At 43.1% G+C, this 18,875-nt stretch overlaps 3 protein-coding genes across 4 annotated transcripts in view; all 3 read left to right on the top strand.

Annotated features, from left to right (window-relative positions):
* The window catches only part of LOC117354692 (oocyte zinc finger protein XlCOF6-like), a gene marked incomplete at its 3' end in the record, with an annotated part of 48,352 nt that extends 46,029 nt beyond the window's left edge, over window positions 1-2,323 (top strand). Inside the window, exon 3 of the mRNA XM_033932564.1 lies at window positions 153-2,323. Within this exon, the coding sequence (XP_033788455.1) occupies window positions 153-2,323 (2,171 nt within the window). The remainder of the gene's footprint in view (window positions 1-152) is intronic.
* Window positions 2,324-2,353: 30 nt separating this feature from the next.
* On the top strand, window positions 2,354-4,033 carry LOC117354691 (oocyte zinc finger protein XlCOF6-like; the record flags this gene model as incomplete). Its single annotated transcript, XM_033932563.1, has 1 exon — window positions 2,354-4,033. A coding segment is annotated over one exon (531 nt), but the record flags the coding sequence as incomplete, so codon positions are not given.
* A 13,337-nt stretch (window positions 4,034-17,370) lies between these two features.
* LOC117354690 (oocyte zinc finger protein XlCOF6-like) overlaps window positions 17,371-18,875 on the top strand; it is a 31,621-nt gene continuing 30,116 nt past the window's right edge. Inside the window, exon 1 of one of the 2 annotated variants that reach the window (XM_033932561.1) lies at window positions 17,371-17,654. In XM_033932561.1, coding sequence (XP_033788452.1) covers window positions 17,631-17,654 — 24 coding nt within the window. In that variant the 5' untranslated portion in view covers window positions 17,371-17,630. The remainder of the gene's footprint in view (window positions 17,655-18,875) is intronic. The other variant, XM_033932562.1, reaches the window with a different exon arrangement.

The raw sequence follows: 18,875 nt of genomic DNA, 5'->3' as shown, positions 1-18,875 counted from the left end.
CTGGTCCCGGAATAATGTGAGGATTTACAAGAAAGAAGATTAGCAAAGGTAAGAACCTAATCTTTCGTTGCTCTTATCATACACAGGATCTACCATAGAAACTGCTTCTATTTTATAACTCATGAGTCATATCTTCTGTTTATATCAAGCAGATCAGCAGATCCGACATGAATGGGAGAGAAAAAAGAATCCAGGAGAAGAAGCGGTAGAAATGGAACAAATCCAAACACACTCAGAAAATGTCTGTAAGAATATTTCCCAGACACCTGAGAAGATTAACAAAAAGAATTGTAAGCATAAATCAAAGGAACAGAGAGACCCTACAGGAGACTCAACAGATGAAGGCATTAAGTGTGAGAGAACTGACAGCGAGATCAGTAACATCCCAGAGGACAAGAGAGACATAGCAGAGAGCCTTTTCCAAATTAATAAGAGTGATAAAGTGACTTTTGAATTCCACCATGGCAAGAGAAAAAGAAAAAAAAAATGCCATAAAGAACTCCAAATACAGAAAAGAGGTCTAATAAATGAGAAACCATTTACATCTACTGAGTGTACTAAAAGCTTCACTCGGTTTTCACGTCTAAAGAGTCATAAAATGACCCACAAAGGGCACAAACCATTTACATGTACCAAGTGTAATAAAAGCTTCACTAGCCTTTCATATCTAAAGAGTCACAAAATGATCCACACAGGAGACAAACCATTTACATGTACTGAGTGTAAGAAAAGCTTCACTTGGCTTTCAAGTCTAAAAAGTCACAAAATGACCCATACAGGGCACAAACCATTTACATGTACTGAGTGTAATAAAAGCTTCACTAGCCTTTCATATCTACAGAGTCACAAAATGATCCACACAGGAGACAAACCATTTACATGTTCTGAGTGTAATAAAAGCTTCACTCTGCATTCAGTTCTAAAAAAGCATCAAATGATCCACACAGGACACAAACCATTTACATGTTCTGAGTGTAATAAAAGCTTCACTCAGCTTTCAAGTCTAAAAAGTCACAAAATGACCCATACAGGGCACAAACCATTTACATGTACTGAGTGTAATAAAAGCTTCACTCGGCTTTCAAGTCTAAAAAGTCACAAAATGATCCACACAGGGTACAAACCATTTACATGTACTGAGTGTAAGAAAAGCTTCACTAGCCTTTCATATCTAAAGAGTCACAAAATGACCCATACAGGGCACAAACCATTTACATGTACTGAGTGTAATAAAAGCTTCACTCGGCTTTCAAGTCTAAAAAGTCACAAAATGATCCACACAGGGTACAAACCATTTACATGTACTGAGTGTAAGAAAAGCTTCACTAGCCTTTCATATCTAAAGAGTCACAAAATGATCCACACAGGGTACAAACCATTTACATGTACTGAGTGTAAGAAAAGCTTCACTCAGCTTTCAAATCTAAAGAGTCACAAAATGATCCACACAGGGTACAAACCATTTACATGTACTGAGTGTAAGAAAAGCTTCACTAGCCTTTCATATCTAAAGATTCACAAAATGATCCACACAGGGTACAAACCATTTACATGTACTGAGTGTAAGAAAAGCTTCACTAGCCTTTCATATCTAAAGAGTCACAAAATGATCCACACAGGGTACAAACCATTTACATGTACTGAGTGTAAGAAAAGCTTCACTAGCCTTTCATATCTAAAGAGTCACAAAATGATCCACACAGGGTACAAACCATTTACATGTACTGAGTGTAAGAAAAGCTTCACTAGCCTTTCATATCTAAAGAGTCACAAAATGATCCACACAGGGTACAAACCATTTACATGTACTGAGTGTAATAAAAGCTTCGCTCAGCTTACAAGTCTAAAAACACACCAAAGGATTCACACAGGACATAAACCATTTACATGTACTGTGTGTAATAAAAGCTTCCTTCACTCTTCACATCTAAAAAGTCACAAAATGATTCACATGGGGTACAAACCATTTACATGTACTGAGTGTAATAAAAGCTTCACTCGGCTTTCAGGTCTAAAAAATCACAAAATGATCCACACAGGGCACAAACCATTTACATGTACTGAGTGTAATAAAAGCTTTACTAGCCTTTCATATCTACAGAGTCACAAAATGATCCACACAGGAGACAAACCATTTACATGTACTGAGTGTAATAAAAGCTTCATTCGGCTTTCATATTTAAAAGGTCACAAAATGACCCACACAGGGCACAAACCATTTACATGTACTGAATGTAATAAAAGATTCACTCGGCTTTCATATCTAAAAATACACGAAATGATCCACACAGCAGACAAACCATTTACATGTTCTGAGTGTAATAAAAGCTTCACTCAGCTTTCAAGTCTAAAAAGTCACAAAATGACCCATACAGGGCACAAACCATTTACATGTACTGAGTGTAATAAAAGCTTCACTAGCCTTTCATATCTACAGAGTCACAAAATGATCCACACAGGAGACAAACCATTTACATGTACTGAGTGTAAGAAAAGCTTCACTAGCCTTTCAAATCTAAAGAGTCACAAAATGATCCACACAGGAGACAAACCATTTACATGTACTGAGTGTAAGAAAAGCTTCACTAGCCTTTCATATCTAAAGAGTCACAAAATGATCCACACAGGAGACAAACCATTTACATGTTCTGAGTGTAATAAAAGCTTCACTCGGCATTCAGTTCTAAAAAGGCATCAAATGATCCACACAGGAGACAAACCATTTACATGTACTGAGTGTAATAAAAGATTCACTCGGCTTTCATATCTAAAAATACACGAAATGATCCACACAGGAGACAAACCATTTACATGTACTGAGTGTAATAAAAGCTTTACAAAGGTTTCACATTTAAAGACACACCAAAGGACCCACACAGGTTGAATCCATATAAATGTACTAAGTGTAATAAAAGCTTCTTTCACTCTTCACATCTAAAAAGTCACAAAATGACCCACACGGGGCACAAATCATATACATGTACTGAGTGTAATAAAAGCTTCACTCATCTTTTAAATCTAAAACATCACAAAATGATCCACACAGGGCAGAAACAATTTACATGTACTGAGTGTAATAAAAGCGTCAGTAGGCTTTCAGATCTAAAGAAACATCAATTGATCCACACAGGGTTGAAACCAGTTATATGTACTGAGTGTAATAAAAGCTTCACTGTGGTTTCAAATTTAAAAGGTACCAAGCGATCCACACAGGGTACAAACTATGAGCCTAGTATTGCTAGTTGTTAGCATATCTGTTGACTAACCAATGTCAGCAAAGGCCTAAGGGACATTATATCAATCTGACTCTGGAATGTTGATGCAGATAGACCCTAAATACTCCTGCACAGAATTCACATACATTAAGCATCCAGCTACTTGAATAGAACAAAAACTAATTCCATCTACCATTCCTGAAAGTGTCACACCTTCCTTATCAATTAAACTAACCATTGTTTCAAACAGTTTACAAATTATAAACAGAAAGATACTGGGAAATACAATATTTTGATTCTTTTAGACTTTTAGTACAGTCTTTAATTCTGTCAATTCTTGATTATTATAATATTATTTACCTGGCATCTTGCAAGAAAAATTTAAAGCGTATTCGTTTAATTCAAATATCGGCCGTACTTCTAATTTTGGTCTAAAGAAATATGATCATATTAGTTATTTTTACCAACAACTATACTGGTTGCCTTTTGAGGTACGGGTCCTTTTTAAATTGGGTGCTTTTGTTTTAAGGCTCTGTTTGGTTAGGCCCCAAAATATTTATCCTCTTATTTCAAGTTTTACAGTTCAGTAAAGAATACTCGTAATCTAATATAATAAAGCCCTAAGCACGCATGTGCACTCCCACCTGCGTGCTCCCATTTTCCGTGCGCTGTAGGGGACCTCAGGTAGCAGTGTGCATGCGCGAGAATCCCCCGAGGCGGATGTCGGCCGCGGCAGCTGTCGGCTGCGGCTGTCGGCGGCTGCAGGCCGCAGCGGAAGATGGCTGAAGCCTGGCTGGAGGAGGATGAGGAGGAGCTGCGAGAGCTCCGCAGAGGCAGGAGGTGAGGAGAGAGAGACAGAGACAGATGGATGAGAAGGACAAAGGGGCTACTAGGGGGACCAGGAGAGATGGTAGGGGATAGGGGGAGATTGACTTCAGGGAGTGTGGAGGGGGCAGGAGAGAGAGATGGTCTTGGGGAAGGACAGAGGGGGACAGCAAAGGGAAAGATGGCAAAAGAGGTGAAACAGGGTCAGAGAAAGATGGTAGAGGGTGTGAAGGGGAAAGGGAGAGATGGAAATGGTAGGTCCACTGCTGCTTTGGGGCACTGAGGGAGGAAAGGTTGGTACATCAGGACTGCTGCTGCCGTCTCGGGACCCTGTCAGGAGGGCCAAAAGGATACAAAGGAAATGGTGAAAGGTGAAGTGGTGGGACTGGGATCAGTGGGAGACAGGGTCCGGGCATGATAGAGGCGGGGCACGGGTGGGGTCAGAGTTAGGGTCAGGGTATAGGTGGGGCTATTCTAGCACCTGTTACTGTAACGAATGTAACGGGCTAAAACACTAGTGAATTCATGTTTATGTATCCTACTGTTAAGTCATGTCGTTTTAAGAGATTTCTTAGCAAAACAATTGCCTTTCAATTAGGCAAACAGAATTCCTGGTTGAGTCTTTTGATTTTTCAAAATTATTTGTATATTGCTTTTAGAAAGGTTTTAAAAAAAACATTTGTTTGATCAATTCATTCCATAATCATTTTTATTAATTTAACTGTACTACCTTTTTAATGCTATTTTGTAACATTGTTTTATGCTAATGTATAATCTTATCTTATGTAAACATCACTGATTGTCCTGTTCTTCTTTGCGAACCGCCCGGATCCTCTTTGGGTGGATGGTATACAAGAATAAAGGTTATGTTATGTTATGTTATAGATTCTATTTTTAAAATAAGATGATAACCTATAAAAGCCTCATCTCTGGAACACCCATCTCTCTCTCTGGACCAGGGGTATCAAACTCAAATCACATAAGGGGCCGAAATCTAAAACACAGGCTAAGTCGTGGGCCTGATTTTTTTATTAAGATACTTACCCCCTTTGCTGATGCACAGCATGGGCCCCAGTGCTGGTGGCAGCTCCGATGCTCATAAGGCTTCTGTGAGCGTCGGATCAATCACCGCTGCCGCCAACACTCACCAGCAAAGGATGGGGTTAGTCTTAGCAGAAGTATAGGGATACAACCTCTCCAACCCCACGCCGGCTACAAAATAAATAAAAAAGACTTTTCCTCTCTTTTAGGTCCTAGTTCATGCTTGCTGTCTAACACTAGCTCTGGCAGGATACACATTTCAAATTTGACATATTGTAATCTTTGATTGTCTGGTCATTTTGCTTTTAGTCCCAGTTTCTCTTTCTGATTTTGTCTATCTTCTAATTCTCTTTCCAGTATCTGCTGTCCATTTTTTTTTCTCCTCTTCTCTCTTGCTCCAGTCCCTGTCTCCAACATATTGATTTTTCCCTTTCAACTTTTCTTCTTTTTTCTTTTCTGCCTCTGTACACTTTCTCATCCTTCTCCTTTTTAAGTTTTCAGCTATCAATTTTCCATCTTCTCATGCTGTAGCTCTCCCATTTCCCATCTCACTCCTTTCCCAGTCTCCTATTTCCTTCTATCTCTCCTCCTCTCTCCTCTTGGTCCAACATTTTGCTCCCTCTCTTTTCTGTTCTTCTTTTTCCCTCCTCCCTTGATGCTGAACAATGAGATGGGGAAAAAAATGCTGCATCTCTCTCTCCCCCTTCCACTCCCAGACCTAACATTTCTCCCTCCCTTCCATCTCCAGATCCAATTTCTCCCCCTGTCTGCCTGCCTCCCTCCCCCCAGGTCCACCATTTCTCCCTTTCTCTTCCTAACAGTTCTCCCTTCAAGTATCTTTTTCCCTCTTTCTCCACACTACCCCAGGTCCAACCTCTCTCCCTTCATCTCACCTCACAGCCCAGTTTGCCTTTCCCTCCAGTGCCGGAACGATGTAGCCGCCAAGCCAAGGAATCTGCCAGCCTCAACGATTCAAGAGTGTTCTACGTGGCTCCTCCTCCTGCTTTTCGCCTGCTGGGTCTGTCTCCAATGACGTGCAACTTCCTGTTTCCGCCCGGGTGGACCGCAGCAGATGGAAGGCAGGAGGGGGAGCCATGAACAAGACTGCCAAATCGCTGCTGAAGCCAGCAGACTTTCAGGCATGACAGGGACGTCGGACTGGCGCAGGAGGGAGGACATATTGGGCTCTGAGAAGGGAAAGTTCAGGAGTATTGCTGCAGGCAACATAAAAAGGCCAGGTGGGCCTTGTGTTTGAGATACGTGCTCTGGACACTTGTTTAAGTTCTTTCTCTCTCTCTTTCTCCCTCTGGACCCTTCAGGTCATTGAGGCCAGCAGCGTGCCTGATTTTAAGGCCAAATGGGATAGGCATGTGGGATCTATTCAAAGAGATAGGTAGGGGAGGGTCATTGGGGTGGGCAGACTAGATGGGCCGTGGCCCTTATCTGCCGTCTATTTCTATGTTTCTACCCCCATCCTCCTCTCTGGATCCTTGTTTAATCTCTCTCTCTCTCTCTCTGGACCCTTGTTTTCGCTCTCTTTGGACCCTTATTTACCCCTATTTTTCTCTCTTTGGACCATTGCTTACCCCCCTCTCTCTCTGGACCCTTGTTTACCCTCTCTCTCTCTGGACCCTTGTTTACTCTCTCTCTCTCTGGACCCTTGTTTACCCTCTTTCTCTCTCTCTGGACCCTTGTTTACCCTCTTTCTCTCTCTCTGGACCCTTGTTTACCCTCTCTCTCTCTGGACCCTTGTTTACTCTCTTTCTCTCTCCCTGGACCCTTGTTTACCCTCTTTCTCTCTCTCTGGACTCTTGTTTACCCCACCCCACCCTCTCTCTCGAACTTTGTTTAATATCTCTCTCTGGAGCCTTGTTTAATCTCTCTCTCTCTTGACCCTTGTTTACACTCTCTCTCTGGACCTTTGTTTACTCTCTTTCTCTCTGGACCCTTGGGATCTGAGGATGTAACAACAGTTCATGCCTCAAAGTCATTTGTTCAGTATCCACTAAAACCCAATAACATGCTAACTGTTGTTTTTCAAAGGGAGTATATTGCGTGCCAGCACTTGGCAGCGCACGATAGCAGAACCCAAGGGGTACATAAGAATATAAGAATAGCCTTACTGGGTCAGACCAATGGTCTATCAAGCCCAGTAGCCTCTACTCAAGATAGTCAATCCAGGTCACTAGTATCTGGCCAAAGCCAAAAGAATAGCAACATAGAGAATGACACGGTGGCAGTTACCCACAGTTAGCAGCGGGTAACCCGCCAAAACGGTGCGGGGGGGGGGGGGGAAGTGCTCACTGCAGGCCCGGGAACAAGGCCATCCACCGCCCCGTGGAGCGGTGAATGGCCTTGTCCCCGCAGTTAAGGGAGGGAAGTCGTGCGGTCACCGATCAGTCAGAGGAGAAGCTTTTGCCCACACATACACGTGACTAATGCACAGCGAAGGTAAGAGGGAGGGAGATTCTTGGGCCGCTGAAGGGTGGTGAGGTTGTGAGAGGGCAGAGTGGATAATACGGGGATGGGGTGGTGAAGGGGACAGTGGTCCGGTGACGGGGACAGATTTTTCCCCTGTGTCAATTCTCTATAGCAACATTCCATGCTACCAATTCAGGGCAAGCAGGGGCTTCCCCATGTCTTAATAATAGACTATGGACTTTTCCTTCAGGAATTTGTCCAAACTTTTCTTAAAACCAGCTACACTATCCATTTTTACCACAACCTCTGGAAACACGTTCCAGAGCTTAACTAATCTCTAAGTGAAAAAATATTTCCTCCTATTAGTTTTCTTCCTATTAGTATTTCCCTGCAGTTTCATTGAGTGTCTCTTAGTCTTTGTCATTTTTGATGGAGTGAAAAATCATTCTACTTGTACCCGTTCTACTCCACTCAGGATTTTGTAGACTTCAATCATATCTCCCCTCAGCCTTCTCTTTTCCAAGCTGAGGAGCCCTAACCTTTTCAGTCTTTCCTCATACAAGAGGAGTTCCATCCCCTTTATCATTTTGGTCGTTCTTCTTTGAACCTTTTCTAGTGCCGCTATATCTTTCTTGAGATAAGGAGACCAGAATTGAACACAATTCTCCAGGTGAGGTCGCACCATGGAGCAATACAGGGGCATTATAACATTCTTAGTCTTGTTAACCATCCCTTTTTTAATAATTCCTAGCATCTTGTTTGCTTTTTTGGCCGCTGCAACACATTGGGTGGTAGCTTTCATTGTATTGTCTATAATAACATTAAATTTCATCTGCCACTTGGACGCCCAGTCTTCCAATTTCCTAAGGTCTGCCTGCATTGTTTCACAATCCGCGTGTGTTTTAACAACTTTGAACAATCTAGTGTCATCTGCAAATTTAATCACCTCACGCATTGTCCCAATTTCCAGATCATTTATAAATAAGTTAAATTAAATAGCACCGGTCCCAGTACAGATCCCTGCAGCACTCCACTGTTTAATCTCCTCCATTGAGAAAAATGACCATTTAATCCTACCCTCTGTTTTCTATCCGATAACCAATTCCTAATCCACAACTGAACTTTGCATCCTATACCATGACTCTTTAATTTTCTCAAGAGCCTCTCATAAGGAACTTTGTCAAAAGCTTTCTGAAAATCTAGATGCACTGTATCAACCAGCTCACCTTTATCCAAGTCAAGCAAATTGGTGAGGCAAGATCTCCCTCGGCTGAACCATTGCTGACTCTGTCTCATTAAATCATGTTTGTCTACAAGTTTCACAATTTTATTTTTTATAACTGTTTCCACCATTTTGCCCGGTACTGAAGTCAGGCTTAATGGTCTAATTTCCTGGATCGCCCCTGGAACCCTTTTTAAAAATCAGCGTAACATTGGCTACCTTCCAATCTTCAGGCACTACAGATGATTTTAGCGACAAGTTACTGATCACTAACAGCAGGTCAGGAATTTCATGTTTGAGTTTCTCCTATTAGTATACCATCTGGTCCAGGTGATTTATCACTTTTTAACTTGTCAATTTGGCTTAGAACATCTTCCAGATTCACAGAGATTTCTTTCAGTTCCTCTGCTTACTTTGTTGTTTCTGCCGTAAACTCCAATTGGCATACCGGTCATTCACTGTAAGATAGAATTCACTAGGCCCTTCCTGCAGGGACCATAAATCTAGAACAGTTTGTATAGTATGTATGACTAACTCAAACGCTTTCTGTTGCTCGTCTAACCATTCAAATTGGTACTTTTTCCTAGTTACTTTATACAAAGGAACTAGGATTTGGCTTAGATGGAGTTTATGCACCAAAATCCAAACAGTGTGATGAATTTTTGAACCTCAGTTTTAGTAGTTGGTGTAGGAAAATACATATGTTATCTTTAGCTTTCAGAAGGATCTCTTGATTTCCTTCATGCTACTGAATTCCCAAAAACTTAACTGTTTGGGCTGGAGTTTGTATTTTCTCTGGATTAATTTCCCATCCATATTGTTTCATATGGCAAATCAGTTTTTACAGATATTGGTCTACCTGTTCTCGTGTCTGCCCCTGAATCATGTTATCATCAATATAATGTGAGATTTTGACCTCTGGAGAGGTTGTAAAAGCATCTAAATGCTCAGCTACAATCTTGTGACACAAGGTGGGGCTATGCACATATCCCTGGGGGAACCGAGTGAATGTGTATTGTCTCCCCATCCATGCAAATGCAAATTGCTACTGATTTTCCTCCATAATTAGAATAGCAAAAAACACATTAGCTAAGTCAATTACTGCATACCAAGTCCCACTATGCTTCTATCAATGTAATAGTATCTGGTAGGGTAGCAGTCAGGGGTGGTGTAAACTTATTAATCTCTCTGTAATCTACAGTCATTCTCTAAGACCCATTGGTCTTTTGTAAGGGCCATACTGGACTGTTTGAGTGGAAATGGTCCTCAATACTCCAGTTATGTAAAGTTATGTACGAAAAGTTAAGTAAAGTTAGGTTTGCAAAGTTTGTAAAGTTATACAAATAATTGTATTGTCATCGCCTGGAAATGTCCAGCCATCTTCTAATGTAATCCGCTTAGAACCGCAAGGCACAAGCGGAATAGAAATCACTAATGTAATGTAATGTAATGTAATATCTACATAGTCTTGTATGGTGTCCTGTATTTCTTTCTGTCCTCCTGGAATGTTATATTGCTTTTAAGTTCACAGTCTTAGTGCAGGGAGGTAGTTTAATAGGAGGTTGGTTTAATTTGCCTACAGTTACTTCATTCCAACTGATAGCCTGGACCGCAAAGGAATACCTGCCAACATCAAGTGCAATATATTATCAAGCAATGTACAAATAGACAGCACTTAATTCCATCAAATGATATAATGAAATAATAAAAACATATCCCTTCCCACCCACCCACCCTTTCATATAGCATAAAGACAATCAAGAATAATACAAATGATCAAGACCAACAAATTACAATCAAATAATAAATTAAAGGCATATCCCTCCCCCCCCCACCCCTCCTGAATGTGTATAATCAAAGGGCTAAAACCAATAATCAATCTTTACAGAATTTTGTCAATGGGTCCCAAACCTCCTTGAATTTCTTATAATGTCCCAATTGTATTGCTCTCATACATTCAAATGTATGTTTGGCACAAGGATTCCCACCAAAAACTATAGTTTAACCTATCTCAATTTTTCCGAATAAGTTGTATGGCAACTCCCATAATAATGAAAAGTAATCTATTATTACATGAAGTTATTGGACTCTTGGCCCTCATTAACGTGCCAAATAGCACTGTATCATATGTCAATGCTACTGGAGCTTCCAGTATTCTATGGATTTGACTCCAAATGGATTGCCAAAATTTAAATATCAAGGGACAAAAGAAGAGCAGATGATCCAGTGTTCCTATATCAAGATGACAGTGCATCTACTTGACTTAGAATTATCTACTTTTTGTAATCTAACAGAGGTCCAAAAACTATGTAACAAAAAAAACCAAAACAAGTTTGTCTCATAGATGCTGATGCTGTACATCTCATCCTCCAAGTTCAAATTTGTGACCATTGAGATGCAGAAATCTGCTTTATCTCAATGCTCCAAATGTCTCTAAGTCTAGTTTTTGGTTTCTTATTCATATAACCAGATATTAATTTATACCACTGGACAGCCTGATATCCTAAGAAATCTGTCTGGAAGCACAGGACCGGCAAACTATCAGGGAACCCCTTCTGAATGGCTTGCTTCAACTGCAACCACTTATAATTCTGAGACTTTGAAATACCGAATGATTGTTGCAGTCGTGAAAAATCAAGCATTTTCCCATTTGTTACAACATCATCTAGTGTATGTATATCTGCCTGCATCCAATGCTTCCAGAAGATCCCCGACTCGCCAATTTGAATCTTGGAGTTTAGCCATAAGGATTGACAGGTAGACGTAGTTTGAAGGTAGAAGAAAATTGAGTCCTTTAAATTGAATCTACAGAGAAACAAGATAAAGAAGTTCAAAAGAGACGAAGAGGATTATACCAGCCAGAAGGTATATCCATGGTTGTCTAACCTTTCTAAAGAAAAACGTAAAAAATTTGACTCTTCAGATCCCTCAGAAGGTGATTCCATGTCTAACTCCAAAGATGATTTTTTAGACAGAGACAGTTCTGGAGGATGTGGTCGGAACCAACCTCAGAGAAAACCCAGAAGGCGCAATCAAAATCAAAGACACCCTGCCACCTGATCTCAAGGAACACAGTCCAAAATGACCAACAATCAAACAAAGAACAAGTAGTGTTCAACTTGTCTTCATAGTCACTGAAAGCTATTGAGAGGTCTGTTTTGTCACATGGCCTTACTTTTGTCCAGGTAAAACAGTTGCAAACATTTAAGCTGCGAGTGGACATTGAGAAGTTCTTTAGAAAGTTACAGCTCAAGGAATTTTTCACTCAGCATCCACGGGACAGTATGGACCAGTCAATAATTAGAAATAAATCTACATGGAACCCCCCCCCCCCCAATTCCTCCCAGTTCTCATTTGAGCACTTTCAAAGATCTAGTCACAAAAGATGTCAAAAAGTTCATCGCAAAAGGGAGACATTACCAACCTTATAACCTGACCAGAGATGAATTCCTGGCTCTTAAATCCCTGAGGTCCAATCACACTCTACGCATATGTAGAGCAAAGGAGGAGCCATTGTGGTCTTGGACATGTGCAAGTATGAAGCTGAGATTATGAGATTATTAATGGTCCCAACTGATTACCTTGAATCGGAGTCCGACCCTACACCTAGATTGATTGACGACATCAAATGCCTTACAACTACTGATTTAGAACAAGTTTTTTTGACAAAAAGAGAGTTCAAATACCTTAACATCACTGACCGTAGAATTTTACTGAAAATCCACAAAGATCTGGTGAATCCCCCTGGACACCCAATTGTTTCCACTAAGGGGTCTGTTTTGGAACCCCTCTCCTCTTTTGTTGGCATCTTCCTTAAACCTATTGTGACTAAAGGTTTTTCATATTTGAGAGATTCCTCCCATTCTTTGACCAGACTTTCGCAAATATCCACTATTGAGGAGATTTCATTTTTTGTAACTTTTGACATGAAATCTCTTTATACAATTATACCACAGGATGAAGTGATTTCCATCATTACGGAGTTTTTGAATATCCATCTCGTCAATCCAAGGATCCCTGTGGATTTTTTGATCCAACTTATGGCTTTGGCGATGCAAAAGAACTATTTCAGATTCAAAGAAAGATTTTTTCAGCAGACTTCTGGGGTGGCCACCATGGCCCCCTCTGTGGCTAATCTTTTTATGAAGAGATTTGAAGACACATGAATTGTCAGTAACCCATTTTTCATTTTTGTGCTGACATGGATGCGCTATAGCGATGACATTTTTGTCATCTGGACTGGCTCCAAAGAAGATCTTGATTCCTTTCATTGTTGGCTTAATTCTAGACATCCTAAGGTGGAGTTCAGTATGAACAGTGATCCTGTGCAGATCTCGTTCTTAGATGTCACCGTTACTAAAGGACCCGATTCGACTGGAAATTTCTATCTTTAAGAAATCTACGGATAGAAATACGGGTGTGACAGGGAAGAGATAAGAAATGCTTCTTATGGATAGATGAGAGTAGGGGAGAAGAAAGAGGGAGGAGATGGTACATATGGATAGATGGGAAGGGAAGCCATGGAAAAGTAGATTTTGAGAAAGCAGAAAAATGGAAGAAAGTTGAATGTTAAAAATTAATGATAAAGACGGATGTATGGCAGAAGGTTTATAGTCATTTGCACGTGAGACTTCAGCGCGCCAACATTGGAGCGCAGACAATTCGGCGCAAGACCCCAGCGTGCCACCAAAAAACTTACTTTTAAAGAGCTTCTATGTGGGGTATGAGTAGGGAACTCCCACAGTTTACTTCATACTCTTTGCGCTGCTGTTGGTGGGGGGGGGGGTTGTAACCCTCCATTATAAAGTAAACTTAACTTTTTTCTGATTTTTTAAGAAAGTTAAGTTTTCTCTATAATGTGGGAGGTTGCACTCCCTACACCCCCCAACAGCAGCACGAAGATTATGAAGTAAAGTGTGGGGGGGGGGGATTCCTCCCCACACCCCACGACGGAGCTCTTTAAAAGTAAGTTATTCGGCAGCTCACTGGGGTCTTGGGCCGAATTGTCTGCACTGCATGCAATGTCGGCGCACTGAAGTCTCGCATGCTTTTGTCCCATCACCATGGCAGAATGTGAAGGAGAGAAAACCAGCAAATGGATAAGGTGGCCCTAGATACACAGTTAAGAGCACAGACAGAAGGAAGTGCAGCCAAAGACTGGGAAAAGATGGTTTGAAAAACAAAATCACCAGACAACAAAGGTAGGGTAAATGATTTTATTTTCAATTTAGTGCTTGAATTGTGTCAGTTTTGAGAAATTACATCTGCTGTCTATAGTTTGCACTGTTCAGGAAGAAATGCATTTGTTTCTATTTCTCTGGGGGTTGTACTGCATGCAGAGTCTTGCATCTTAGGGTTTGTTTATATATACTGTATTAGTACTTTTAGTTTTTGGTCCCTTATTTACATAGGGGTTATTATTATCTGTGTTCTGGTAGGAATGAATGTTGAGAAACATACAGTGTTCTTTGCGTAGTTTAATTTTGTGATCAACCATTATGTGTTGTTAATAAGATTGTATTGTGTGTATATATGAAAAAATGGTATTACAATTATGTGGGCGGGGTTTGGGGCACAGCTTGCGGCACCCCCCCTCCAAACAAGAAAGTGTTCTGCTGCCTATGATTTTCCTACAGGGCTGTTATATGTATACAGTCAAACCATGGTTTGCGAGCATAATTCGTTCCAGAAGCATGCTTGTAATCCAAAGCACTCGTATATCAAATTGAATAATGGAAACTCAGACGATTTGTTCCACAACCCAAAAACTTGAATACGTACTTGAATTGCAAGACCTCGCTCATTTAAAACAGTCACTACACTCCTGCAGCGTCAGAGAGAAGAACCATCGGCTCAGTTGTGATGATGTCACGTGTGTATACTGTATGTACTCATGTTGCAAGACTTTGTTCGTTTAGAACAGTCACTACACTCTTGCAGCGTCAGAGAGAGAAGAACCATCGGCTCAGTTGTGATGTGTGTATTCTGTATGTACTTGTGTTGCAAGACACTGCTTGTATATCAAGTTAAAATTTAATAAAATGTTTTGCTTGTCTTGCAAAACACTTGCAAACCAAGTTACTTGCACTCCAAGGTTTTACTATATATTTCTGATATTATATTCCTATTATTAGGTTTCAATTTGCTATTTCCAAATTTACCTCATTTATTATATTTCCTATATGTTTATATTTGGTCACTTTACTATTGTTTATTTATTGGGCTTGATTAACCGCCTTTATGAAGCAATTGAATGTTAACAAAATTGTAATAATAATCATCTTATTCTTATATACCGCCAAAGCCATAATAGTTCGAGGCAATTCATAATAAGAAAAGCTGGACTATCAGCGATGATATGCACAATGAAAAGTCAAAGGATACAGAGATAAGAGGAGCTGGAACAATCCACAAGATCAGCGAAGAGAGGCACAATGTAAAGTCGTCAAATACATGTAAGCAGAGTACTGAGAAGGCTTGAGAGTTCTTGGTTACAAATCGGTTAGAGTATAAGGAGAAACGGCTTTAAGAGATCTTAGGTTACAAATTTGTTGTACAAGTTTGTTTTTACTAGTTTTCCTAAAACTTAGATAGGATGAGGAGTGCGTAATAATGTTACCCAGCCAATTGTTCAGATGACCCGTTTGGAAAGCGAGGGTTCTGTCCACGTATCTTTTATAGCGGCAGGCCTTTATTGATGGATGGATAAACATGTGGACTCTGCTTATAGGCCTAAAGGAACAATCCAAGTTGAAATGAGAGAGCAAATCCATAGGGGCCAAACCAAGAATAGATTTGAAACAAAGACAGGCAAATTTGAACAGAACTATTGCCTCCTGGGGCAGCCAATGAAGTTTTTGATAGTAGGGGGTAATGTGATCCCATTTTTTTATACCAAAAACCAATGGTACTGCCAAGTTTTGAATAATTCGGATTTTCTTAAAAGACCCCTGCTGCATCTTTAATAAATCCGCATAACTAAACAGAGCCATTTTCTCCAAGAGTCAGAAGCTTCTCCCAGCCTTTTCCTCTGGACTTCCAAATGAATGGGGGATCATTGTCCAGGTCCAGGGGAGACGCTGAGGGTTTTAGGTCAGGCAAGGAAGAATAAAGACCGATGACCTCACAAAGGGGAGGGCGGGGCTTCTCGTGGAGGGACCCGACGACGTTGCCTAGACTCCACCCCTCAGCTCCTGGAAGGGGCGGAGCTGGTACAGAGCTGACTACTGTTACTAGCCTTACGTACAAGTAATTTCTCTGTCCCTACAATCTGATTTCCACAACCCCAGAGAGAAGCTGAACACTGGGACTGAGCAAGCAAATGCCACGGCTCCTCCTTAGGCAACTGGGAGGGGAGGGAGGGAGGAGCCAGGGCTGAAGTCCAGAGAGATTTTCTGCAGAGCCCTAAAGGGATTCTCCTGCCCTTCCCGCCCCCCCTTAAACTCCTCCTCTTCCCACCCCAGGAACATTCTGACCAATGGGCGCCAGGAGGAGCCCAAACCCCTCCCCCTGTCTCAGTGCTACAGGACAGAACGTTTGAACTAGTCTTCCACCCCCAGCAACTATCTTGACCAATCAGCACTGAAAGGGGCGGGACCAACAAAGCCCTGCAGTTATCCTCCAGCTGTCATGTAATAGAGCAGGACTTCCAGCCTTTGCTCCCTCCTTAAACTCCTCCTCTCACCGCCCCAGGAACATTCTGACCAATGGGTGCCAGGAGGAGCCCAAACCCCTCCCCCTGTCTCAGTGCTACAGGGCGGAACGTTTGAACTCCTCTTCCACCCCAGCAACTATCTGACCAATCAGCACTGAAAGGGGCGGGACCAACAAAGCCCTGCAGTTATCCTCCAGCCCTCATGTAACAGAGCAGGACTTCCAGCCTTTGCTCCCTCCTTAAACTCCTCCTCTCCCCGCCCCAGGAACATTCTGACCAATGGGTGCCAGGAGGAGCCCAAACCCCTCCCCCTGTCTCAGTGCTACAGGGCGGAACGTTTGAACTCCTCTTCCACCCCAGCAACTATCTGACCAATCAGTACTGAAAGGGGCGGGACCAACAAAACCCTGCAGCTGTCATGTAACAGAGCGGGACTTCCAGCCTTTGCTCCCTCCTTCAACTCCTCCTCTCCCCGCCCCAGGAACATTCTGACCAATGGGCGCCAGGAGGAGCCCAAACCCCTCCCCCTGTCTCAGTGCTACAGGACGGAACGTTTGAACTACTCTTCACACTGCAATCTTCTGACCAATCAGCACTGAAAGGGGCGGGACCAACAAGAAAGCCCTGCATTATCCTCCCCAGGAACATTCTGACCAATGGGCGCCAGGAGGAGCCCAAACCCCTCCCCCTGTCTCAGTGCTACAGGACAGAACATTTGAACTAGTCTTCCACCCCCAGCAACTATCTTGACCAATTAGCACTGAAAGGGGCGGGACCAACAAGAAAGCCCTGCATTATCCTCCCCAGGAACATTCTGACCAATGGGCGCCAGGAGGAGCCCAAACCCCTCCCCCTGTCTCAGTGCTACAGGACAGAACATTTGAACTAGTCTTCCACCCCCAGCAACTATCTTGACCAATTAGCACTGAAAGGGGCGGGACCAACAAGAAAGCCCTGCATTATCTTCCCCAGGAACATTCTGACCAATGGGTACCAGGAGGAGCCCAAACCCCTCCCCCTGTCTCAGTGCTACAGGGCGGAACGTTTGAACTGCTCATCCACCCCAGCAACTGTCTCAGCACAGAAGGGGGTGGAGCCAAGATGAAAGGACTCTAGGTCCCAGAGTGCTCCGCTTCCTGTGGCCAAGAGGAAACGCGTCTTTTCTTCTTCCTTTAGTTTGCGGATTCAGCCGACTTTTGTCTCTTCCTGCACACGCTGCAAGAGACGAGCCCTGGGCCAGAGCAGAGAGGAGATGCCTGCAGGAGCCTCTGGCCGGGTAGGAGAGGGATCAGGAGTCCCCCAAAGGGCCATTTGGCCTCCATGATGGGCCTGTAAACCATTCACACCCAGAAAGCTTTCCCCCTGCCTCCCTGAGCCCCCCTGCACTGGGAGCTCTCACTTCTCCCTGGACAGGGATCTTCCAGCCACACAAGTGGGTGACGTCCCCTTGACGGAGCCGACCCGGCAGTCTAAAAGCTGCAAAGCTCAAGAGCTTTGCACATGTGCCAGCCCTCCCCCTACAGGGTCCCACCCCTTACCTATATAAGCCCACCCCCAACCGGCAAAATCCAGTTTTTAAAGTTTCCGCGAAAATCCGACTCGGTAGTCAGAACGGTGTCAGCCGTTTTATTTCGCTTCAACTTTTAATTTAAAATTTTTTTTTTATTTATATGAAGGATCTAAACTAAATTGGGCATCCAGACCTGGATTCAGGCGCTGCTCCTCGTGCGCCTTGAAGACGTCGGCGACGGACCCGCACACCTCCTGGGTGTCCGTTGCCTAGGTCCCCTCCACCGGAGGGTTTCCTGCGCTCCCTGAGCGAAAATTCACAGGCGCTCGATCGAAATTCGAGCACCTCAACCAGAGAAAGCAAAACCCTAACGCGGCCTCCGCTCTCCCCTCCGCCTGCTTGCAAGGGGTATCGGAGCCGCAGGGACTGCCTCACAACAACCGCGGCCTCCGCTCTCCCCTCTGCCTGCTTGCAAGGGGCATCGGAGCCGCAGGGACTGCCTCACACGGTGCCGAAGCTGGTACTTCTCTCACCAGCTCAGGCACCGACGTCTCCTGCGTGTGTCACGTCGAGCCTGATGACGTCACATGCAGGGACGCTGCCTATTGGCTCTCTTGCTCCCCCGCTATCGATTGGCTCAGTGGCTACTCCCTCTGACCAATCACGGCTGGATAGCTTCCTCTTGGGCCCGCCCTCGGCACCGACTGAAGCCAGCCGTCGGCACCGAGCTACAGAGCCTACAGCTCAGCTTTCTGACTCCCTAGACCGGCATAGGCACCCTGCTTCAAGCCCACTCAGGAGAGGTAATATAACAAGGAACAGCGGTGGCTCCCTGTTTAAGCTGCTGCCTCTGTACTTAGGGTCTTCCTACCTTGTCTGCTGCTATTGCTCCAGCCCACCAGCTTTCTCAATAGCTCCTGAAGAAATGGAGCAGAGTAGAATTGAGTAGCTTGATGGTTACTGCAACAGATTGCAATCCTGGGGACT

This window comes from Geotrypetes seraphini, chromosome 2 (genome assembly GCF_902459505.1).
Source record: "Geotrypetes seraphini chromosome 2, aGeoSer1.1, whole genome shotgun sequence".
In the NCBI taxonomy this organism is placed as follows: domain Eukaryota; kingdom Metazoa; phylum Chordata; class Amphibia; order Gymnophiona; family Dermophiidae; genus Geotrypetes; species Geotrypetes seraphini.
The sequence above is the reverse complement of the archived record's forward strand: the minus strand, read 5'-3'. Positions and strand labels throughout refer to the sequence as shown.